Source organism: Carya illinoinensis, chromosome 2 (genome assembly GCF_018687715.1).
Source record: "Carya illinoinensis cultivar Pawnee chromosome 2, C.illinoinensisPawnee_v1, whole genome shotgun sequence".
Classification (NCBI taxonomy): Eukaryota; Viridiplantae; Streptophyta; class Magnoliopsida; order Fagales; family Juglandaceae; genus Carya; species Carya illinoinensis.
In genome coordinates, this window is record NC_056753.1 from 4,778,953 (window position 1) to 4,803,809 (window position 24,857).

The window sequence follows — 24,857 nt, forward strand, 5'->3', positions numbered from 1 at the left end:
TTTTCAATTATATCTACAAATGTATACCTTAATTTAAATATTTACAAAAAAATTTAAATATTAAAAATTAAATCTATCATTTAAGTGAAGACCATGGTATAAAATAAAAATTAATAGAGATGCTTGAAAATGAGATGGAATGAGAATTTTGTAAATAGTAATAAGATAATTGAGTTAAATATTTATTAAAATTTTGAAAATAGAGAGAAAAAATTGAATAAATAATATTATAAAATTAAAATATGATTAGAGTATAATATTTTTTGATATAATATTTTTTAAGATTTAAAAAATTTGAATTATTTTTTATTTAATAGTTTAAAAAATTGCAATAATTAATTTTAAAAAATTGTCTAAATTATAGTCATTTTGAGTCTAACTTTGTGAAATTTGACCTTGACTGATCAAAATAGGGGATAGTAATCGTAGTATTGGGGTTGCTATAGTTACTCTCCATTATAATAATAATTAAACATTTGAAAAATCTTAAACATATTTTTTTTTATCTAATTAAACATTTTTTAGATATATAAAATCTTAGAATTTGAAAAAAGATGGTTTTTGAAAAAAAAAATATTATCATTAAAAATGATAAAATTTGAAAATATTACAATTTTCAAGAGATAAATAATTAATTTATTTTTAAAATCATTAGAGATTGGTAGTTCAAAATACAAGGTGAAAGATAAATAACTGAATAGTTAAGAAAATGTAAAAAGAAATGAGTTAAAAATAATAAAAAAGAATAAATAATAGAATAGACAAAAAATAGAGAGTGAGATGTAGAAAGTTTTGAAAAAATAAATAAATTTAGAAAAAAAATTAAAAAAAATATTTTTAGCTAAATTTAAAAAAATAAAAATTACTTATTTGGATGTGAATGTTTTAATGATTAATTAGAAAATATTTATATTTTTAAATAATTTAAAAAAAAATAAAAAAATAAGATGAAATAAGATATGATAAAAAAATATTGGTGATAATATATTGAAAAATAATATTAAATATAATTATTTTTATATACTTTTTATGTATTTTATTAATATGATAATTAATTATATTAATAGAGTGTATAAAAAAAATATGTAAAAATGATTCAAGATAAAATTTTTATTCAATACGATTAAATTCGTTAAAAACTTAAGAGAGAACGAAGCCGTGCTTCTCGGTAAGTTTTATCTCAATTTCCAGATGGTGGTCCAACTGTGACGGCTTGAGTAGGAAAAATGGCTGCTTCTACTGCTCATCTCTCCCTCCTCTCCAAATCGTCACCCTCCTCACCTTCATTGCCGCACGTCTTCTTCACTCTGCCCAAAACTAACTCCGTCCGGGCCAATTCCCGGTTCAGATGCTCGGCCGGACAGACGGGGTTCTTCACCCGGCTCGGTCGCTTGCTTAAGGAGAAGGCCAAGAGTGACGTCGACAAGATCGTCTCGGGCTTCTCGAAAACGCGCGACAACCTCGCTGTCATTGACGAGCTCCTCCTCTACTGGAACCTTGCTGATACCGATAAAGTCCTCGACGAACTCGAAGAGGTTTAACTTATCTCCCTTTCATCATGCCGCCTTTTGTTTCCTTAGAAATTAGTTTGTTTATGTTTTGCCCCGGGTGAAAAAATACAAATTCTCGGCTTAGCCAAATCAATTTATGTTATTTTGATCTCTTTTCCCTTCATATATTTTGATGTTTGAAGTTATGATTGGGTGGCTTCCAATAATTTCAGGCTCTACTGGTGTCTGATTTCGGACCAAAGATCACCATTAAGATTGTGGAGAGCTTGCGTGAGGATATATTGGCAGGGAAACTCAAGTCAGGGAATGAGATTAAGGTATGATACTGAGCTTTTGCATGCTAGAGCATTCTTTTACTGGCTTCTCTTTGAATTTGATATTTCTTATCTAGCCAACCCAAGTCTTAGCGGTCGTCTCTGTTGGCTTGAGTTGATTTTTAGTTAATTAAATGCTTTTGTTTATACTTTTTTTTCGTTTCTCTCCTACATTTTTTCTCGACAACCAAAGGTATTGGCTTGGATTGTTGATATGTGGGTTATTATGGGTTTTAGGATGCATTGAAGAAAAGTGTGTTGGAGTTTTTAACTAAAAGCGCTAATAAAACCGAGCTTCAACTTGGATTCAGGTTTGGGCTATTAAAGCATTCGTCTAGACAGTTTTTATGTTTCGCCAGATTTTGGTTTGCCCTCATTTTTTAACTGACATTGGTTAATTATGTCATGTTATCAGGAAGCCATCTGTGATTCTGATTGTCGGCGTTAATGGAGGAGGCAAGACAACATCACTTGGTAACACGAAAATATTACTTCATTTTCACAAGTTGTCCGCTTAGGTTTGATTCAGAAGATTACATAATTAAACTCAGTCTTGCTTGATAAAAATTATTTCTTGAGAAGGGTTATAATGAAAGACATTAGCTCGCTTAACGGACATGAAAAGTTTTGGCCCCGAGCTTTTACATCTACTATATATTCAGTGAAATTTATGCAGCCTTGCAGAAAATTTTTTTTGCTTGAAAAATTGTTCGGGCATGCTTACTCTCTGCTGAACTGGTTGTGTTGGTATCTATCATGATCGAGTGCTCTTATACCAATTACAAGTTTGGAGAAAGTTCATCAAGTTAACAGAGTGGAGTTAAGTTGAGAAAATAAAAATATAATTCTCCTAGTAATTTTGTTTAGCAACTAATGAATTCTTTTCCCCCCCTTGAAGTTATAAATTATCTCAAACTTTTTTTTAGAAGTAAATTATCAGAAACAAGAAAATGATATTTTGATCAACTGCTTCTTGCAGGAAAACTGGCCTATAGACTGAAAAAGGAAGGGGCCAAGGTGAGATTATTACTTGAGTTATGTTTTTCTTGCCATGGTAAAAAATGAGTTAAAATGCCTTACAGAGAGACTAGAGCAGAATCGGTTGAATTTGACATTCTTTTTTAGACCTGATCTGGACTTAGTAAGATATCTGAGTTCTTTTGGCATGTCAATTTGATTACTTAGAGATAATTGATTGACAAAAGGATATGAAGAATGTTTTTTTTTTTTTTCCAAATCTTATAATATTAATTCTTCAGAGGATATTACACACACAAAAATATAACTGAGGTTTTAAGATTTGGGTTCCTTTTCGAAAACTTGAAATCTGCTGTTGTTCCTTTCAAATCTGAAAATTGAATCCAAAGTATTTTGCAATATGTTCAAAATTAGATTGTCATCCCTCAGACTTCTTTTAGTGATCTCCTACAAGTTCAAATTCGGTTTAAATAACCTGTATCGATTGGACGATTTGTTTAGCTTTGACAACAGCATCACATGTACTTATTTCATTGAAAGAACTTGCTGTAGATGCTGTTGTCTAGCACGAATCCCTAACAGGAAACCAGTCTTGTCACTTGTTAGTCGCAAGAGTGATAAAAAATTTTATGGAGGGAATGATATTGGTTGAAAGGTGTTTGATGTGTTCATGGATAGAGCACAATGTTTCTGAAATTCCTAAAGTTGTCTGATATTTGAGGAATCCCTTGGGATGGGCAGTTGTGGGTACAAAATTTTTCACTGATACTGTTGTTCTTCTACCAGACAAAAGTAATGTTTTCAGAGTTTAATTTCTGAATTATTTTGCTTCTACCTCACATTCAAAAAGCTGGTGAGTGGAGCATGACTTATTCACAAGGTTCTTTATTCTATTTTTCAACATGTGCTAGATATTGATGGCAGCAGGGGATACTTTTAGAGCAGCTGCTAGTGATCAGCTGGAGATATGGGCTGAGAGGACTGGATGTGAGATAGTTGTGGCTGAAGGAGACAACGCCAAAGCATCATCTGGTAGACAATTTCAGTAAAATGGTTTTGATGAATTCTTCTTTGCGTCTTGTTTCAAATGTTCTTATCTGTAAAAATTTTCAATGTGATGTTATAAACATACTAATTCATGATATTAAAGTGCTTCTTAATAGTTCTTTCACAAGCTGTCAAAAGAGGGAAAGAACAAGGTTTTGATGTAGTATTATGCGACACGTCTGGACGTAAGTACACAGAGCTTCAGCTTTGAGCAAACTTCAATGTGCCAATACGTGGATTAATTTTCATCACAACTAAAATTTTATTTTCTCAGGTCTCCACACTAACTACAGCCTGATGGAAGAGTTGATTGCATGTAAAAAAGCTGTGGGCAAAGTTGTTTCAGGTGCACCAAATGTAAGTGTGGCAGCTTATCCCTTGTTTTATAATTGAAGTGTTGTTAGGTGTCAAATGAAAAATATTATATGTCAGTTGGACGCTTTACCATTTGATGAAATTGTTGTGTTTGGATAACTTTATTTCTCCATTTACTGCTGTCATCGCAGCTAGGCGTCTTTAATGACTCTTTGTGTCATGGAGAACGGCTTAACATAAATTCTAGCTTTCATATGTGGGCATATGAATGGAGACTCTTTGTCTAACAAAAGTTTTGTCTGTCGTTGTTGTGCAATGTAAGTTTGTTTAAGACTTGTCTGTAATGATTTCTTTGTGTGCAGGAGATCCTGCTAGTTTTGGATGGGACTACTGGTTTGAATATGCTACCACAAGCACGAGAGTTCAATGAAGTAATGTTCCCATCTTTGTCTTTCGCACTAACATGGTCAACTACTAATTTGTTAGTGTTGTTGAGAATACAGTTTTTTAATATATTTGATGGCTTCTGGAATGCTTTTTATCATACAGTATTACAATGTGTAAATTTTTGAGTTGGAACTTTTGGGACAGGTCGTTGGAATTACTGGTTTGGTTTTGACAAAACTTGATGGTTCTGCCAGAGGTGGCTGTGTGGTACGCTTTATACTCATTTGAACGGTATTTTTTGTATAATTTCCTATTCTGTATTTATATATTAGTATTTTGGGTGATCTTGGTTATCAGTGAAACTGTAATTTCTTGTTTGCAGGTGAGCGTGGTAGATGAACTTGGCATCCCTGTAAAGTTTGTTGGTGTTGGAGAAGGTGTTGAAGACCTTCAACCGTTTGATGCTGAGGCCTTTGTTGATGCCATATTTTCATAGAGCCTAAAAGTTGATCGGTAGTTTTTCGTTATTGAGTGTACAACTCCCATTTCTTTCCTATTATTTTTTCCTTATATTTCAAAATTGATTGTATAGGCTTTACCCTAGTCCAGTTGTGAATCAGACCCCACTGTCCCACACACATGATACCACCCTGACTTGGGTCATAATTTCCCCATGGAATTTTGGAATTCTCTCTTCAACTTGATTCACTGCTACCTGTCTTATAGCTTGTACTGGTTCAGAAGCCTAATTAAGGGTGTAATGCAACTTTCTCCTAAGAAATATTTTACAAATGATTTTTCGTTGGTTGTTCTTCATTACACTAAACTGGTTTTTTCTTTGACTGCATTCTCTTTCATAGGGTTTCTTGTCTTGCAATTCAGCACAAGTCCTCAGCATAATAGCTGTAGCCAGAAGAGGTCAACCTTGAGGTCAGTTTCTGAGAGTTCAAGAACACTTTCTCATACAAACGTGCGAAGAAGTGGTCCTTGTCAAGACCGTACACAATTCTTTCCTGCTGATTATGGCTGAAATGATGAAAATTTAATGTGCGAGAATCCATCTCTAATGATCACTAATTTGAACTCTCCTTTTCTTTGCGGTATCAACCATTCATATATTTATTTTCAGCATTTGAGTAATCCTTTTTAATTAAATTATTCAATCATATTTGATCTGTTTTCTTATATATATATTATTTTTCAAACAATCCAGTATGGGTTTTTGCAGTAGTTGAGCATTCACATCTGAATGAGCAAATTTGTTTTTCTAAATTTTAGCAAAAAATCACATTTTTCGAAATTTTTCACTAAATTTTTTTCATTTTTCAAAAATTTTATTTATCTCACTCTCTATTCTTTCTTTATTTTACCAAAATAATATTTCTCTATTCTGTTTTTGTCATTTTTTTTTTTGTAGATTTTTAACTTTTTTTTTTTTTTTTGGTTGTGGAAAGAACAGAAGAAATTTTTTTAATATATTTATTTTTCCTATTTTTGTAATTATTTAATTATTTAGTGTACCAATGTTTTCACTTTTTCATCTGTAATGATTTTTTTTTTTTTTTTAAAAAAGAAACTACTCTCTAAACGATAATATTTTCAAAATTAGTGTTGTTTTTTTTTTAAGACTTTTAACGCTGATTCAAAGTTGAGAGCTGTAGTTTTGCTCATCATACTCTCTATTATTCTCCTAGTAAAGGACGAAGGTGTGTGGGATTCACATGAAAGGGCGTGCGTGGTTCACACAACAATGACAATGGATGCATTGGCATGTGAGGTGAGGTGAGGTGAGGTGAGGTGAGGTGGGGTTCACACGAGAGGATGGTAATGGATTGGTAAGTGAGAAAAATAATGCAAAAGAACCCAAGGCTGGAGCAACAGACGGGTGAGGGGGCGGAGGCATAGGAATTATGTCCTCTTGGGTATTGGCATTGTAATTTGTATCACATACAAGGAAGGGAGGAAGCCAGGATTTTTCTTTTCAGGGGATATAATTTTCTATAGCTTAATAAGAATATATTTTCAAAAAATTAATTTATGACTAAACATTCAAATTGATGTAATTTGAAGTACATACAAAATTAAATCTCGATATTTAACTCAATAATCTAAACTTGTCTATATTTTTCCATCTGAGTTTTCAATAATTTTCAATGATCCATATATCTCTACATAAATATAAATACACAAGAAAAATCAATTGCATATCCTTTTATTTACACACAAAGTGTGGCTTCAGTGATTTAAGTCGCATTGCCCCAATGTAGGAAACAAGTATAAATAGAGATGGAAGGAAGAGAGACGCGAGTAAGGGACTTAAACCTCTTAAAAAAGTAAGATTTAGAAGTGATTTGGAAAGATGTCTTGAGTTGTTGTAAAATCAAAGAGAGAATAGAGCATGTATGATATGCCCAACAATGTAAATTTTTAAGGGGTTTTACAAACTAAAAAGTGTTGATTTTCTAAATGAGCCAAACTCAACCTTGCTGACCTACAAAAGCTTCATAGCTTTGAAAGAGGCATGTTGTAAAAAGTGGCACGAGCAGTATAAACCAACTGCTCAGTTTCCTTAAGCTTGAACTCCACTGCAACTACAGTCAAATTTCTTCCACTCCTGACTACAGTGCCATCAACTATCACCTCTGCCTGTATATTGAAATAAGTTCCACCTCAAAGGAAATTTTAAATGAAACATAAATATTTCATGATATTGTGAAAACAGTACACTAAATCATAATAATCAAACATGTGCATGTGTTTGCTAACAGAATCCATTTAAGAGCAGGACATCATGGTGACAAGTTGGTATTAATTGGTTTCAGCCTGGAGTTTTCTCCTCCTGTGAGCCAGTCAATGGCTTAATGCTAGTGAGTTGGGAGCACATATTTATCTGTACTTGAACCGTGAGAGTGCACATCATTAGCTGAAGTGGGGACTATAATTGGAGATACCATTGTTTCTGGTATAAAAGTTCCTATTCAATACTTGTGACAAGCAGAATATTTGCTGTGATACAGGCTACAAACTATAATCATCCTTTTGGCTACTTGTGGGGTCTTTGGGTAATCAAATTGATGGATGAGATACATTAAACAAGCAATTTCAGTATCAAAGTCACTCTTACTCAAGAATCTTGCAAGAAGAATGAGGTTGTTATATTATTCCAAAAAACTCATGCATTCATCTGCATGATCAGCTTTAATTTCCATTGCCATTGTGATTCTCACTCTCTTCCAAAGCAACTTCAAACATGGCATCTCAAAGGGAAGAGTCCAGCACTCAAAGAAAGGATAAAAATTTTAAAGCCGCCTTTCCATCCAAAAAATGTTGCCCACAGAAGGCAAAGCCAGCATAGTTTGACACTCGAATTGCAATCCAAATATGAAGAGCATCTTAAATGCTTGCCTTCACAGTAAATAGAAAAATCCTAGGGGTTATCATCTTTATTTGAATGACTCACCATTCCATGGATTTATATAAAGATTTATTTTGTGATACAATTATATCTGGCGAAGAATTTAGAGTTTGACATAGGTGAATCACCTAAATGAATCAAAACAAAAAGTGAAATGGAAAAAAAAACACTTACATTAGTTTGAGCAGCGGAGAGATATGATATACTCTGTTCCCCAAGAAAGAGTTCCTTGTCCTCAGCCACCATGGTTCTAGCACAAGCAATTGACACCATCTCAGCAACAGCCGCGACAGCCGCTCCATGCATTGAACCGTAGGCATTCTGCAAAACCATGAATAATAATCTTAAAGAACGTTCCATTTTTCTGCATCTCTAACAGTATGTACAAAAACACAACATTTTTTTACTACCAATTTGATTCTCATATTTTGGGTAATCCACAAAACAAATATATGTTTACTCGGATTCCCAGATATGATATTAGTCAACATCATACCCACCTATACAAATATAAAGTCCCGTTTGGATAGTAAAAATATTTTATTTCATCTCATCATTATAATTTTCTAATCTTATCTAAACTTTCAATATTGTTCTAATATTAAAAAATAATATTCTGATAATATTTTATTCAACTTTTATCTCATCTTAGCTCAATTCACTAACTAAAGAGCACCTAATTTTCCTTAAAAGATCTTACATCAGAGATCAAACGTTTGATAGGGCATTACCTCCCAATTCATGGACCAATACGATAAACCCAAATCTGTTTTATGTTGGTTCATTTCTCAGAAGCCTAACGAAGCATACAGACACCATTCTACTCAAACCCAGACATCGGAAAGGCAAAAGCTCAAAAAACTAGTTCAATTTAAACTTTCACTGGTAAAGGAGTTTTCATCATACTTATAAAAAAGAAAAGAAAGTAATTTCCATCATTCCCTTAGTAACCAAACAAATATCCGATATGTAGTACAAGGAATACACGAAAGGGGAGGTAGTAGATGGAATATATTACAGTAATAGCGAGCGAGATCGAGAGGAGACAGGTGACTCGGCCACGTACGACTCGTTGGGGCTTGAGGTTGCCGCGAACCAGGTCAAAGTACAAGTCCTTCGAGTTTGTGTTGCAAACTTCTCGGAGGAGATCAGAGATGTCTGGTACTTGAAGCGTTTGCTTGATCCTAGTGACATCTTGAGGAGATACTTCCTTGGAGATTATCATCGTGCCGGAGTTTGAATCCCGGACATCATAATTGATCATGGACGATTTTGACCTTCATTCTCTCTCTGCTTTTTTTATTTTATTTTATTTTACAGAAGCTCTCGTCTGTTTGGGTGCCACGCACTTTTTTTTTTTGCCTTAAAGGTAGGTTTGGAAGGAAGATGTGATTGAATCTCATCTCCTCCAATATTTATAATTTTTTTAAATTTTTATATAAAATATAATAAATAATTTAAATTTTTGAAATTCTAATTCAATTTTTTTAAATTTTAAGATAAAAATAATTGGAGGGCCCACTTAAACTAAAAGGCCCATTCTACTATAAAAGTCTGAAAGGAATAAAAGCCCAAATGACATATCAAAGACCTATGTAAGAAAATGAAGGGAGTTAAGAGCGGATCAAGTTTAGATATGCACCACGACATCTCCTGCTAAAGGACAAGGATCTCATGCAATTATATGATTATTCAAAATACTGAATAATAATTTGCACCGATAAATTCTGGATAAGATAAGTATTGCAAATATGCCTATATATATATATATCAGGTAATCCTTAATAGAAAGGGGACTCTCTTTTTTTCTTTTCTGAATTCATGAAAAGATATTTTACTAATTTAAGTATCGGAGTGTTCTCAGGCCCACCGGACCTTTTTCGGTGTTACATAGGTGAATGATTACAGCAGCAGAGTGGGACACGTCCTTAACATTTGGTGCCATATGTGAGATCTGTATTATTTAGCGTGGTTCCCATATGCCAATTGTAACACATTCTGTAGCAAGTCAAGCAGTGGATACATTGAAACCATCTATGGAGGCATGATTAGTAGCAATGGAGGAGAAGTCGAGGAAGGCGTTGGAAGCCATGGAGATTTTGCAGAAAGAGAACGATGACCTGCGACAAAAGAATGCTGAACCTGGCAATACTAATATGCCTGCTCATAGTGAGCAAGGCGAGGGGGAGGCACAATGTGAAACCGAGGCAAATGCAGGGCGAATAGATAATAAGAGGATGCAGGTTGAATTGAAGAAATTGGCAAGGAAGTATGAGGAAATGACGAAGAGGATGGGAGGATCTTCCTATGTGGAATTCTTGTTGCACCAGATAGATTTGCCATATAGCACACAGATTATGGCCATGTTGCTCCCGCCAAAAGCCCACATCATACTTCATGGCTTTCTAAGCGAGATTGCATGTTGGGCTTTCCCTTTGACCTTGAAAGGGACGACGAGAGGGTGGCTCGGGACTCTCAGGCCAAACTCAATAGATAGCTTCGAAGAATTAGCGAAACAGTTCTTAACGCAGTTTATGCCTAGTAGGAGGCATCTGCGCCCGGTCTCCTACCTGCTAACAGTCAAGCAAAAAGAAGATGAGAACTTGAAGACTTACCTTACCCACTTTAACAAGAAGAGATTGACAAGGGATGACTAGGATGAAAAGATCACTCTTGCTGCCTTGTTGGGAGGGATATGGCCCCACAGTCCCTCCATGGCTAAACTGGCTTGAAAAACCCCTTCCACCCTCAGGGAATTCATGGATAGGACAGATGATTTTATGAATGCAGAAGACATGTTGTAAGCTTTGGTGGATCCTCGTAAGGAAGTTGGGAAAATCGAGCGGAGAAGCGGACAGGTTGATAGAAAAATCAAGGCAAATAGGCAAGAAAGAGTGTGAGAGAGGCGGCCATATCATAATCCTAGGTTGGTGCATATCAGTCTAAATGTATGAGAAGAAGAAAAGGAGAAGGAAGGTCACCACCCCTTCAAGACAAGCAGCCGTTATTGCAAATATCATCAAACAAGCTCACGTTGGACTGAAGACTACACGACCATGAAAAAGAATGTAGCTGAGTTAGCAAGAACGACGAGTTAGAGCGAATGGTCACAGAACGGTTGAAGCACAAAAGGCGCTAGGAGTCTAGGCAAGAGACTAGGCGAAGTGGTAGTTTGGAAAGAAGGCGCCCAGCTGGTGGCCGCCAGAATGATGAGGATAAGGCACTCCCAAGAGAAGACAAGAACAGGGCACCCATAGGGAAAATAAGGACCATAGTAGGAGGCCTGGGAGGAGGTGGGGTTTCCACATCCAGTCAAAAGGCGTATGCACGAAAGGCAAGATATGAAGAAGTGTTTGTAATGGACAGGGCTCACAAGCAACAAAGATTTAGCAATGAGCAGATGGTAATATCTTTCAGAGAGTCGGATAGAGAAGGAGTGCTATACCTGCATGATGATGCTTTGGTAATCACCCTTGTGATAGCTAATTACATGACCATGCGGGTGTTAGCAGATAATGGGAGTTTTGAACTATTATAGGAGGCGTTCATCAAAATGGGCATCGATGTTAGCAGGTTAAGGCTCTCCCCAACACCATTAAAGTGTTTCTCGGGAGACACCATCCAGCCCGTAGGGACAATCACCCTCTCGATAACTATAGGGATTGGAGCATGGACCACGACCACCATGACTGATTTCTTGGCATTAAAAACTCCCTCCTCCTACAATACTATATTGGGAAAACCAACACTCAACCATCTCAAGGCGATGACGTCCACTTACCACCTCAAGATGAAATTTCCAACTGAGAGTGGAGTAGGAGAGGCAAAAGGTGAACAAGCCTTGGTGCAAGAATGCTACGTGCAAGAACTGAGGAAGGTCAAGAGCGAGGTTTGCGTTGTGCCGGGGCAGAACGAGGCCTTGGCATCGCCTCTTCCATTGCCTTTGGGAGTGATTTTAGAAAAAGATGTGGAGGTCAGGGATAACCAAAGTCAGCAGCATGCAGAAGTCAATGAGCCATTGGAACTCGTAACTCTATATGCCAATCGTTCGGGGACCACCACCCGTATCGAAACACAAATCCCACCAACAAACAAGGAGGCTCTTAAGCGGCTGTTAATAAAGCACATAGATGTCTTTGCATTGAGCCACAAGGAAATGCCTGGTATAGACATCGGGGTCATTGATCACTGCTTGGGCGTGGACCCTACGCACAAGGCCATACAACAAAAAAGAAGATCGTTTAGTATGGAGAAATACGCAGCTATCAATGAAGAGGTAAAGAAGTTGCTCACAGCTGGTTTTATCAGGGAGGTCCACTATCCAGAGTGGTTGTCCAACGTAGTATTGGTAAAAAAGGTGAGCGGAAAATAGAGGATGTGCGTGGACTTTACAGATCTAAACAAGGCTTGCCCAAAGGACAGTTTTCCCTTACCACGCATCGACATCATTGTGGATGCAACGGCGAGACATCAAATGTTGAGTTTCATGGATGCATACTCGGGTTACAACCAAATACAGATGAACAAAGAAAATGGGGAAAAGACCTCATTCATAATGGATTGAGGATTGTATTGCTACCAAGTAATGCCCTTCAGATTGAAGAATGCGAGGGCAACCTACCAAAGGTTGGTGAATTAGATGTTCGAGGAACAATTCTGGAAGTCCATGGAGGTTTACGTGGACGACTTGTTAGTAAAGAGCAACGAGCCTGCACAACATCTTGATGACTTACACCATTATAAAATGAGGTTGAACCCGAATCTGGGAAGTTCTTGGGTTTCATTGTGTCTGAAAGAGGAATTGAGGCTTCCTTAGAAAAAATAGAAGACATACTCGGCATGAAGCCACCAAAGAACTTGAATAAAACCTAGCGATTGGTGAGCAAAGTGGCCGCCCTAGGAAGATTTATAGCAAGGTCGATGGAGAAGTGCCTTTCTTTCTTCCAAGTACTGCAGAAAGTGCATCCTTGGAACGAACAGTGTGATGAGGCGTTTGAAAAATTGAAACATTATCTGGCCAGTCCTCCCCTTTTGAAGCAACCGGAGAGAGGTGATGTGCTCTGTGCATACCTCGTGGTCTCCTCGAATGCTGTATCTGTCATTCTAGTAAAGGAAGAAAGGGTAGCCCAACATCCAGTGCATTACATAAGTCGGGCCCTTAGAGGGGAGGAAACAAAGTATCCACGGATTGAACTACTAGCCATTGCCTTAGTAACGACAGCAAGAAAACTCCATTCGTATCTCCAAGCTCACACAATACGGGTGTTTACGGAAGCTCTATTGGCAAAAATCCTGAGAAAAGCATATAGCACGGGAAGATAGATAGGATGGTCGATTGAGCTAAGTGAGTTCGATGTAGAGTATGAACCAAGGAAGGCAGTTAAGGGACAAGCTCTGGCAAATTTTATGGCAGAATTCTCAGGATTTCCCCCAAGAAGAAACTGGGGCATCATCGGGAAAGCCATGGGTGTTATTCATAGATGGCTGATCTTGTCGAACCGATGGGGGCTTGTGAATACATTTATTGAGCCCTGACGGCCAGAAGCGGTATTACATGGCAACACTGGCATTTGAAGTAACAAACAACGAAGCTAAGTATAAAGCACTTGTGGCGGGGCTTTCTATAGCTGCCAAGATAGGGGCAATCGAGGTAGAAGCCAAGTCGGACTTGCAGGTAGTAGTAAATCAGGTGTTGGGCCTGTAAAATACAAAGGGGGAGAAGTTGAAAAAGTATTTAGCATGAGTTTGGGAGATTCGTGACCTCTTCTCATATTTCGCTACAAATCAGATACCAAGGGCAGACAACGAAGTCACAGATATATTGGTGCGAGCAGCTTCAGGAATGGAAGAAGTGGCTCTTCCGTGGCAGGTAGAGAGGAGGGTCATCGAAGTCCTAGCTAATGAGGCTGAGGTAGCTGCTTTGGGCTCTAGCATCCCAGAGTGGGCGAGCGAGGTTGTAGAGTATATAGAAGAAGGAAAGCTACCAGAAGCAAGAAAAGAGTCGAGGAGGTTAAAAATAAGAGTGGCACATTTCCTACTCATCGATGGAGTCCTTTATAAGAGGGGTTTTTCCGCCCCTTTGCTATGATGCATCTCCATGCAAGAAACACAATATGTTCTAACAGAAATATATAAAGGGATATGTGGAAACCATTCTGGCGGGAGAGCCTTGGCCAGAAAAGCAGTCAGGGTAGGATACTACTGGCTCAATGCTTTAAAGGATGCACGAGCATTTACCAGTAAATGTGTCAAGTGCCAAATGTATGCGCTAGTACCACATGCCCCTCCAGTGGAGTTAACATCTATAATGGTGCTGTGGCCTTTTGCCTAGTGGAGCATAGATCTAGTAGGACCTTTTCCTCAAGGGAAGGGTAGAGTGAAATTCATGGTAGTCACTGGGGATTATTTTACAAAGTAGGTAGAGGCTGAACCATTAGCAACCGTGACAAATAAGGATGTGACAAAGTTCTTGTAGAAAAATATTGTTTGCAGATTTGGAATCCCACAAAGCATAGTGACAGAATAGACGCCGGTTTGTCTCAAACCTCTACAAGAAATGGTGTGCTAAGTTGAAAATTAAGACAAAGTATTCCTCACTAGGCCACCCCCAAGTGAATGGTCAGGCCAAAGCAACCAACAAGGCGTTATTCTCAATCCTTAAAAAGAGAGTCGCGGAGAAAAAGGGCGATAGGGCAGACGAATTGCCAGTGGTACTTTGGGCATACAGGACAACAACAAAAACTCCTATGTGGGAGTCCCCATTCACATTGGAGTATGGATGTAAGGCTGCCTCGCCAGTCGAGGTGGGGCTGCCAAACTACAAAACAAGCCACTTCTCGCCTGTCCAAAACGATAAAAAGATAGAGGAATACCTCGACTTGCTAGAAGAAGAAAGAGAAATTGCAGAGGCCAGAATGTTGCAGGAAAAAGAAAAAATCGAGCAGTACTTTAACAAGAGGGTGAGGCCCAGAACATTCAAAGTAGGAGACCCGGTCCTAAAGAAGAGCGGAGTGACTATCCAAGACGAAAGAAAAATGGGACCCCGATGGGAAGGGCCTTATCTAGTGGTGGCTAATAATAGGTATTGGTTGTACCGTTTGAAAGATGGTCAAGGCAAGGAACTACCACACCCATGGAACGCGGAGCTGTTAAAGAAGTTTTATCAATAGCTATTTACAACGTTTTCATTTTTGCTAATTTCATATCCTCAGTATTTGCATTATTTCATCTATATATATATATATGTATGCTGTGGGGGTAGTTGCTCTCGTTTAGTCATTATTTAAAATCGGGCATGTTGCGCTCTATTAATAATTTGTTGAAAATGGGCGCATAGGTCCTCAGATCATGCCACCTCTAAACACCAAAGACAAGCCCAAGCAACTTTTGGTGCCTTGAAAAAGGGAGTGTAGATCCTTAGACCACGCCACCCTTAAACACCAAAGACAAGCCCAAGCAGCTTGTGGTGCCTTGAAAAAGGGCACCATAGGTCCTTAGACCACGCCATCCCTAAACACTAAAGACAAACTCATGCAACTTGTGGTGCCTTGTAAAAGGGCACGTAGGTCCTCAGACCATGCCACCTCTAAATACCAAAGACAAGCCCAAGCAGCTTGTGGTGTCTTGAAAAAGGGCGTGTAAGTTCTCAGACCACGCCATCCCTAAACACCAAAGACAAGCCCAAGTAGCTTGTGGTGCCTTGAAAAAGGGCACGTAGGGCACATAGGTTCTTAGAACACGCCACTCCTAAACACCAAATACAAGCTCAAACAGCTTGTGGTGCCTTGAAAAAATAGCATGTAGGTCTTCAGACCACGTCACTCCTGAACACCAAAGACAAGCTCAAGCAACTTGTGGTGCTGTAAATAAAAAAGAAGAAGAAGAAGAAAGCATGCAGGTCATTAGACCACTCCAAGTAGGGGGGAGTTCGGTTCGGTTCGGTTCGGTCCGGGGAGGTTTTGTGGACCGGACCGAACCTATTCGGTCCAGGGTTTTCTCACCCTGGACCGGACCGAACTCCCTCAGGACCGGTTCGGTCCGGTCCTATTCGGTCCGATCCGGTCCGGTCGGTCCATTCGGTCCAAGGTTGACTTTTTTTTTTTTTTTTTTTTTTATCTAATGACATTTTTTTAATACTTATGTAATTATATTGTAATATATTTAATATATATATATATATATATATAGTATACTATTATATATATATATTAGTAATATGCTAATACTATTAGTCTATTAGTAATAATACTATAACTAATAACTATATGTAATAATAACTATACTATAACTAATAACTATATGTAATAATAGTTATAGTGATAACTATATATGTAACTATATGTAATACTAATAACTAATACTATTAGTCTATTAGTATTAATAACTATACTAGTACTAATACTATAACTAATAACTATATGTAATGATAGTAATACTATATGTAATACTATATTAAATAATAGTAATACTCTTATTACTAATACTCTATGTAGTTATAGTGATTTAATACATATTATAACTATAGTCTATATTAGACTATTAATATTTTTTTATACCATATATAATTATATAATTAATTATATACAACTATTATATAAATAATATATATAAATATATTTTTTTTTAATTTCTATTCGGTCCGGTTCGGTTCGGTCCGGGGTGAAAAACTCCCGGACCGGGACCGGACCGAATCCTCTCGGTCCCTTAAAAATTGGACCGGACCGGACCGGTCCCAATTCGGTCCGGTTCGGTTCGGTCCAAACAGTGCCGGTCCGGTCGGTTTTGCCGGTCCGGACCGGCCGATACTCACCCCTAACTCCAAGAGCTCTGACAACTTAACAAACCAAGGGCAAAAATAGTGAAACGATCCAAACACAAATGGAAGACCAAAAATAAAAGTATGCAATAGCAAAGTTAACTGACATTAGAGTAAAACAAGATTTATTACCACAAATGTAAAATGTGTAAAAATACAAAAATTTCCACAAACAAGAAAAAGGAGGAAAAAAGGCTGGAAAGCTAAGGGGCATCATCAGGCGGGAACAACGGGGGCACATTTACAAAAGCCTCAAGCATATCTTTTCACCCAAAATCATCAACTTGGCAGCAGGCACTTTCCTCAGGGGAAAATAAACCCCGGAGAAGAACCTTAAAGTTGGTGGCAGGGTTAACCAAGAGACGGTTCCTTAGCCTTAGGATGCCACAGCCATGCCCGAAAGTAAAGGCGTGGTCCTTGTAGCAGGAACATGAGCCAACTGGGCGTGAAGTCGTGCAATCTCCTCCTAAGCAGCAGTTAGCTTATTTATCTTCTCAGACAGTGTTTGGTGACTGACCCCAAGAGCTAAGTTCGCCTTCTTAAGATCCTCTTCAAGGGACTTGCGGCTGTCTTGAGAGCAGGCCAAGTCTCCACGAAGAGAAGTTAGCTCCTCATCATGGGTGTTAAGCTCAGAGTTTAGGCGCGCCCACTTAGCCTCAAAGTTTTTCTCAGTCTCTGAAAGTTGAAGCTTGGCTGAGTCCCTCTTAGATTGAAGAACGGTCAGGGTGAGGTCATCCCTAGCTTTGCCCTCGTTTGCTAGGCAGACAGCTTCGCGCAGCTTAAGGAGTTCAACCTCGTGTATTTTGAGGTCACCTCGCAATGAGTGGGAATAACCTTCAGATTGCTCTAGCCAGATCTCCAACTCCTTTTTCTCCTTGGCTAAGGCTACCAGGTTAGCCCTATCAACCTGCCACTTCTCAGAGGCATGCTTAGTAATGTAGCATAGCTTACGCCGCTCCTTAACCTTATTCTCAAGTTAGGCATTGTTAGCCACAATTCATGTAGCTAGATCATTAATGCCCTACAAGAAGGAAAGCAAACAACCAAGATGAGAAAGTGTGTAAGTAGGGAAGGAAAAAAAAAAGGGATAGATTACATGGTACCTCAGAAAACTAGCATCTTAAGCGAGTGGCCATCTGAGCAATGTCCTCAACCTGGGAGTCAGCAGCCGTTGAGAAGCCACCACCAATGGCGTCACCTCCAACAATCTTTCCAGGGCTAGAAACTGCCCCTAGGGGGAATGCCTCCACATGCTTCAAAGATGAAGCCGTCACCCTCTTTGATGAGCCCCCCAAGCGTACAGGGGGAAGAGGGAGCAGCGTGTAAGCTAGGTCAGCCTCAAGAGGGCGGGAATCTTCCTGCAAGAAATTTCCCTACTCTTCCTTGAAAAAGGAGTCACTATCCCCCCCCAAAGGAGGAGGTGTGAAGGGGAGGGAGAGAGAGTCCTTCATCACTGCCGATCGGCCAGAGAGTGTTTCCTCCAGAGATGGTGACTGGTAGGGTCTCTGGGGCTGTTCACTGTGACTCAATCTCACCACCTACGTCAACCTGGTGAGTGGAGGCGCCCCTTGTTGTGTCAATCTGGTCACCCTTGTGGAGGAGAGAGGCTCCATTCGCCCCACTTGTGGGCAAGGTGTTCGCCACCTCCTCGTGACCATTTATGGGCAAGGCAGTGGCCGCCTCGTTGTGAGCGCCACCAGAAGGCGGGAGTGAGCAAGCCCCCACGCTTGTGATAGAATCAAGATTAAGGGTAGCCACCACTTAGCGACTAGCTCGACCTGCCTCACTCGCCTCTTCAGGACGGGAAACTCAAACACAGAGTCAGAGCTCGCAGGAAGCACCTGCGGAACAGGCACAACTTGAAGGGAGGCAGCCAAGTCAAAAAGGGCCAGGCTGGCTAAACCCTCAACGTCCTTAAGGCTGGAGGAATGACGCGACGACAGAGATAAGCGAGGTGAAGGAAGAGCAGTACTAGTTGGCGGGTTAGAAGTCTGGATGTGTTCGGCCCCTGAGGTTATGGCGGTCTCCTCTCACCGTTGCACTAGGGGCTCAAGGGTGGCTAACTACGTGGGCATCTAAGCTTGAACATCCTCCGGAGGTGTCTGGACCTAGACACCCTTTGAGGACGCCGAAGTTTTCTTTTGAGGAGGCAAAATAGGAGAAGAGTCTTCGGAACGAGTCCTTTTTCGTTGACCACCGTCGTTTTTTTTCTTCCTCCGCTTTTGCCTTTTCTCGGCTGCCTCACCCTTCTCTGATCATGACTTCTTTTCTTTCCTCTCTTGAGCGGAGTGGTCACGCCTCGAACTCTTCTAGGAGGGCTTCAGCATGGGAGGGGGAATAATGGTCGAAATCATGAAGTCACGCCCTTGAGCATGAGATCAGTTGGGAGACATCAAGAACTGATCAATGTAGGCGGAAGTCAGGAATAGGTTAGTGTGAAGCTCCTCATGATTAGCTTCAACCCAAGAACGGATTGTCTCAATTAGGGCCAGTTCGTGACGTGACAAAGGCGCCATTCTAGCCACAATTTCTTTTTGTCAGGGATGGGGCGCCAGATTGCCTTGACTGAAAAATCCTTGAAGATCTATTCTAAGGTAGGGTACTCCCAGCCTTGACCAGTAATGAAGAAGAATTTGGAGGTCCATGCCCTAGCGTTGGAGTAACGAGTCTTGAACAAGGCCAACGTCTGCCCATTATCATTCTTGCGAAAGCTAACGACATTTCTTTTAGTGGCCTCCCTCACATTATAGAATGCTAAAAACTCCTGGGTAATTAGGTCAGGATAGGGGTCGCCAAGAGGCTCCAGAACTATGTGAAAGACAATGCAAGCACAAAGATACGCCCTCAATGCAAAAGGGTGTAGTTGAACTAGAGCTAGTTTAGAAAGGTCCAAAATGTCGCGAAGAGGACGGCAAAAATGGAGCCTCAACCCATGCAATAGGAGGGAGACGGTGATAGCTACCTTAACGGTGAAACCCTCGTCATCACAGCATCTAGACGAGGGAACCTCTAAAATAACAGTTTCGGGAATACGATATTCTTCTCGAATCTTGGCAAAATATATTTTTTCAGATGCTCGAGCACCATCGATATCCAATAAAGATCGTGCCCTCAGGGACTTCAAATGGGTTTTCAGAACCTTTACCTTCACCAAAGTCGGCCATTGAAATCGGTAGAGAGGAGATGAGTGAAACAGCAAGGAAAGACAAAATAGACAAAGAACGAAGGCAAGATGGAGAATCGAAGAACAGGAAGGTAATAGAGAAAGACAGAAAGAAGACGGGAAATAGGTGTTTAAAGAAAGAAAGAATGCAAAATGCCAACGGAAGAAGGAATCGTAGTTTGACACTGGAGAAGAAGAGTAACCGTCACACAAAAACTTTTTTCCTTTTCTACCATAGCAGCGGAAACTGATGGGGGCTCCTCAATTTATTTAGTTTTTTAAAAGGTATCAAACAGCGAGGGAAAATGGTATGAAGGGCCGGTAGGCACCTAAGGGCCATGGATGGGCTAGGCCTGTGTTTGTAGCAACTTGTCCTCCACACGCCTAGGCCCATAATATATATATATATATATATATACATTTGAGGCTTGAAAGCAAAAGGAAAGCCCACAGGGAGACTCCCATCATTCGCACGACAGCAAGGTTGTTCAAAATACAAAATATTTTGATACATTCGTAATATTTGTACCAATCTTAGAACTGTAATATTTAGGCTGCATACATATAACAGTACACAAATTATTAAAAAAAAAACACAACAGCTTTAGAAAATCAAACTCACCATTGAGTAAATGGAAACCCTTGCTTCCCTAGCATATTTTACATAGCACTAGCATTGGACTCATCAAATTCATCTTCAAAATTTGATGAAAAGTATACATTTTTCATAAATTCAAAACCTTCATATCTATAATTCCATATTAGATTAGTCATTAGATTCATCAAAATAATAATGTAATATTATTCTTTTAATAATAATATTTTTAATTTTTTTTCTTCATATTTTGTAATTATACTAACCATATGGACATTAAAAGTTTAATTTAGTACTTAAATAATTGATTCCCAACTAATTTAGAAGAAAATAAAATAAAACCATTACTTATTAAAATTAGAATAAAATATTAGTTTGAATGTGGAATAGTAGACCTTCAAATTTGAAGGAAGAACAACAATTACTATAGCTCAAAGTTTTCCAAATACCTTTTTGATGAATCCAATGTAGGTTCATTTTAAGTAAATTCATCAAAATTTGAATATGTATTGGCTTTTGATGAAGCCAATGCTAATGCTCAAATCTTCATAGGTGAGAAAAAGTTGCCCAGTTGCCTGACAGAAGTAGTACTAAAACAACCAAACATAAAACATAGTCATTAAATTCATTTTCACAAGTTTTCCGCTTAGGTTTGATTCAGAAGATTACATAATTAAACTCAGTCTTGCTTGATAAAAATTATTTCTTGAGAAGGGTTATAATGAAAGACATTAGCTCACTTAACAGACATGAAAAGTTTTGGTCCCGAGCTTTACATCTATATATTCAGTGAAATTTATGCAGCCTTGCAGAATCCTTTTTTTTTTCCCTTGAAAAATTGTTCGGGCATGCTTACTCTCTGCTGAACTTGTTGTGTTGGTATCTATTATGATCAAGTGCTCTTATACCAATTACAAGCTTGGAGAAAGTTAATCAAGTAAACAGAGTGGAGTTAAGTTCAAAAAAATAAAAATATAATTCTCCTAGTAACTTTGTTTAGAAACTAATGAATTCTTTTCCCCCCCCTTGAAGTTATAAATTATCTCAAACTTTTTTTTAGAAGTAAACTATCAGAAACAAGAAAATGACCTTTTGATCAACTGCTTCTTGCAGGAAAACTGGCCTATAGACTGAAAATGGAAGGGGCCAAGGTGAGATTATTACTTGAGTAATGTTTTTCCTGCAATGGTAAAAAATGAGTTAAAATGCCTTAGAGAGAGACTAGAGCAGAATCAGTTGAATTTGACATACTTTTTTAGACCTGATCTGGACTTAGTAAGATATCTGAGTTCTTTTGGCATGGCAATTTGATTACTTTGAGATAATTGATTGACAAAAGGATAAAGAATGTTTCCCTTTTTCCAAATCTTATGATGTTAATTCTTCAGAGGATATTACACGCACAAAAATATAACTGCGGTTTTAAGATTTGGGTTCCTTTTCGAAAACTTGAAATCTGCTGTTGTTCCTTTCAAATCTGAAAATTGAATCCAAAGTATTATGCAGTATGTTCAAAATTAGAGTGTCATCCCTCAGACTTCTTTTAGCGATCTCCTACAAGTTCAAATTTGGTTTAAATGACCTGTATCGATTGGACGATTCGTGTAGCTTTGACAACAGCATCACATGTACTTATTTCATTGAAAGAACTTGCTGTAGATGCTGTTGTCTAGCACGAATCCCTAACAGGAAACCAGTCTTGTCACTTGTCAGTTACGAGAGTGTTCAAAATTTTTTATGGAGGGAATGATATTCGTTGAAAGGTGTTTAACGTGTTCATGGATAGAGCACAATGTTTCTGAAATTCTAAAGGTGTCTGATATTTGAGCAATCCCTTGGGATGGGCAGTTGTGGGTACAAAATTTTTCACTGATACTGTTGTTCTTCTACCAGACAAAAGTAATGTTCTCAAAGCTTAATTTCTGAATTATTTTGCTTCTCCCTCACATTCAGAAAGCTGGTGAGTGGAGCATGACTTATTCACAAGGTTCTTTATTCTATTTTTCAACGTGTGCTAGATACTGATGGCAGCAGGGGATACTTTTAGAGCAGCTGCTAGTGATCAGCTGGAGATATGGGCTGAGAGGAATTGGATGTGAGATAGTTGTGGCTGAAGGAGACAAGGCCAAAGCATCATCTGCTAGACAATTTCAGTAAAATGGTTTTGATGAATTCTTCTCTGCGTCTTGTTTCGAATGTTCTTATCTGTAAAATTTTTCAATGTGATGTTATAAACATACTAATTCATGATATTAAAGTGCTTCTTAATAGTTCTTTCACAAGCTGTCAAAAGAGGGAAAGAACAAGGTTTTTGAGTTGGAACTTTTGGGACAGGTCGTTGGAATTACTGCAATTTCTTGTTTGCAGGTGAGTGTGGTAGATGAACTTGGCATCCCTGTAAAGTTCGTTGGTGTCGGGGAAGGTGTTGAAGACCTTCAACCGTTTGATGCCGAGGCCTTTGTTGATGCCATATTTTCATAGAGCCTAAAAGTTGATCGATAGTTTTTCGTTATTGAGTGTACAACTCCCATTTCTTTCCTATTATTTTTTCCTTATCATATTTCAAAATTGATTGTATAGGCTTGTAACCTAGTCCAGTTGTGAATCAGACCCCACTGTCTCACACACATGATACCACCCTGACTTGGGTCATAACTTCCCCATGGAATTTTGGAATTCTCTCTTCAACTTGATTCACTACTACCTGTCTTATACCTTGTACTGGTTCAGAAGCCTAATTAATGGTGTAATGCAACTTTCTCCTAAGAAATATTTTACAAATGATTTTTCGTTGGTTGTTCTTCATTACACTAAACTGGTGTTTTCTTTGACTGCATTCTCTTGCATAGGGTTTCTTGTCTTACAATTCAGCACAAGTCCTCAGCATAATAGCTGTAGCCAGAAGAGGTCAACCTTGAGGTCAGTGTCTGAGAGTTCAAGAACACTTTCTCATACAAACGTGCGAAGAAGTGGTCCTTGTCAAGACCGTACACAATTCTTTCCTGCTGATTATGGCTGAAATGATGAAAATTTAATGTGCGAGAATCCATCTCTAATGATCACTAATTTGAACTCTCCTTTTCTTTGCGGTATCAACCATTCATATATTTATTTTCAGCATTTGAGTAATCCTTTTTAATTAAATTATTCCATCATTTATTATCTAATTAGCTGTTTTCGTATATATATTATTTTTTAAACAATCCAGAATGGGTTTTTTCAGCAGTTGAGCATTCACATCCGAATGAGCGAATTTTTTTCTTAAATTTTAGCTAAAAATCATTCTTTTCAAAATTTTTCATTAAATTTTACTCATCTTTCTGAAACTTCATACATTTCATTTTCTATTTTTTTTATTATGCTAAAATGATATTTCTATATTCTTTTTCGTTATTTTTTCTCCTCATTTCTTGTACATTTTTAACTACCCATTTTGTTTTGGAAAGAGCAGAAGAAATTGACACCATCTCAGCAACAGCCGCGACAGCCGCTCCATGCATTGAACCGTAGGGATTCTGCAAAACCGTGAATAATAATCTTAAAGAACGTTCCATTTTTCTGCATCTCTAACAGTATGTGCAAAATCACAACATTTTTTTACTACCAATTTGATTCTCATATTTTGAGTAACCCACAAAACAAAATATGTTTACTCGGATTCCCAGATATGATATTAGTCAACATCATACCCACCTAGAAGAGTGTAAGGCCCGTTTGGATATTAAAAATATTTTATTTTATCTCATCTCATTTTATCTCATTATTACAACTTTTCATGTCATCTCAACTTTCAATATTGTTCTAATATTAAAAAATAATATTCTAACAATATTTTATTTAACTTTCAACTTTTATCTCATCTCATTTCATCTCAACTCACTAACCAAAGAGCACCTAATTTTCCTTAAAAGATCTTACATCAGAGATCAAACGTTTGATAGGGCATTACCTCCCAATTCATGGACCAATACGATAAACCCAAATCTGTTTTATGTTGGTTCATTTCTCAGAAGCCAAACGAAGCATACAGACACCATTTTACTCAACCCAGACATCGGGAAAGCAAAAGCTCAAAAAACTAGTTCAATTTAAACTTTCACTGGTAAAGTAATTTTCATCATACTTATAAAAAAGAAAAAAAAGTAATTTCCATCATTCCCTCAGTAACCAAACAAATATCCGATATGTAGTACAAGGAATACACAAAAGGGGAGGTAATAGATGGAATTTATTACACTAATAGCGAGTGAGATCGAGAGGAGACAGGTGACTCGGCCACGTACGACTCGTTGGGGCTTGAGGTTGCTGCGAATCAGT

General features: G+C 38.2%; 2 protein-coding genes across 9 annotated transcripts; one reads left to right on the forward strand and one right to left on the reverse strand.

Annotated features, from left to right (window-relative positions):
- The first annotated feature begins 1,152 nt into the window (after positions 1 to 1,152).
- Positions 1,153 to 23,669, forward strand: LOC122298191 (cell division protein FtsY homolog, chloroplastic). 8 transcript variants are annotated; one of them, XR_006239288.1, is made up of 13 exons: positions 1,153 to 1,535; positions 1,724 to 1,828; positions 2,063 to 2,136; positions 2,241 to 2,299; positions 2,805 to 2,842; positions 3,715 to 3,835; positions 3,967 to 4,035; positions 4,125 to 4,207; positions 4,528 to 4,596; positions 4,757 to 4,819; positions 4,935 to 5,065; positions 5,145 to 5,309; positions 5,413 to 5,692. XR_006239288.1 is itself a non-coding variant. In XM_043108075.1 (12 exons), the coding sequence occupies exons 1-11, from the start codon at positions 1,227 to 1,229 to the stop codon at positions 5,046 to 5,048; spliced, it is 1,104 nt and encodes a 367-aa protein (XP_042964009.1). In that variant the 5' UTR covers positions 1,153 to 1,226; the 3' UTR covers positions 5,049 to 5,085; positions 23,390 to 23,669. The 8 variants fall into 8 exon arrangements, 4 of the variants coding, with proteins under 4 accessions (XP_042964009.1, XP_042964008.1, XP_042964007.1 ...); XR_006239262.1 differs by lacking the exon at positions 5,413 to 5,692 and adding an exon at positions 23,390 to 23,669 and having other exon boundaries at positions 4,935 to 5,309; XR_006239304.1 differs by having other exon boundaries at positions 4,757 to 4,843; positions 4,935 to 5,309.
- LOC122298293 lies at positions 6,865 to 9,314 on the reverse strand. Its single transcript, XM_043108079.1, has 3 exons — positions 8,986 to 9,314; positions 8,142 to 8,288; positions 6,865 to 7,198 (listed from the first exon to the last, which is right to left on the reverse strand). Exons 1-3 carry the CDS (start codon positions 9,229 to 9,231, stop codon positions 7,055 to 7,057), a joined length of 537 nt encoding a protein of 178 aa, XP_042964013.1. The 5' UTR covers positions 9,232 to 9,314; the 3' UTR covers positions 6,865 to 7,054.
- Positions 23,670 to 24,857: the final 1,188 nt, after the last annotated feature.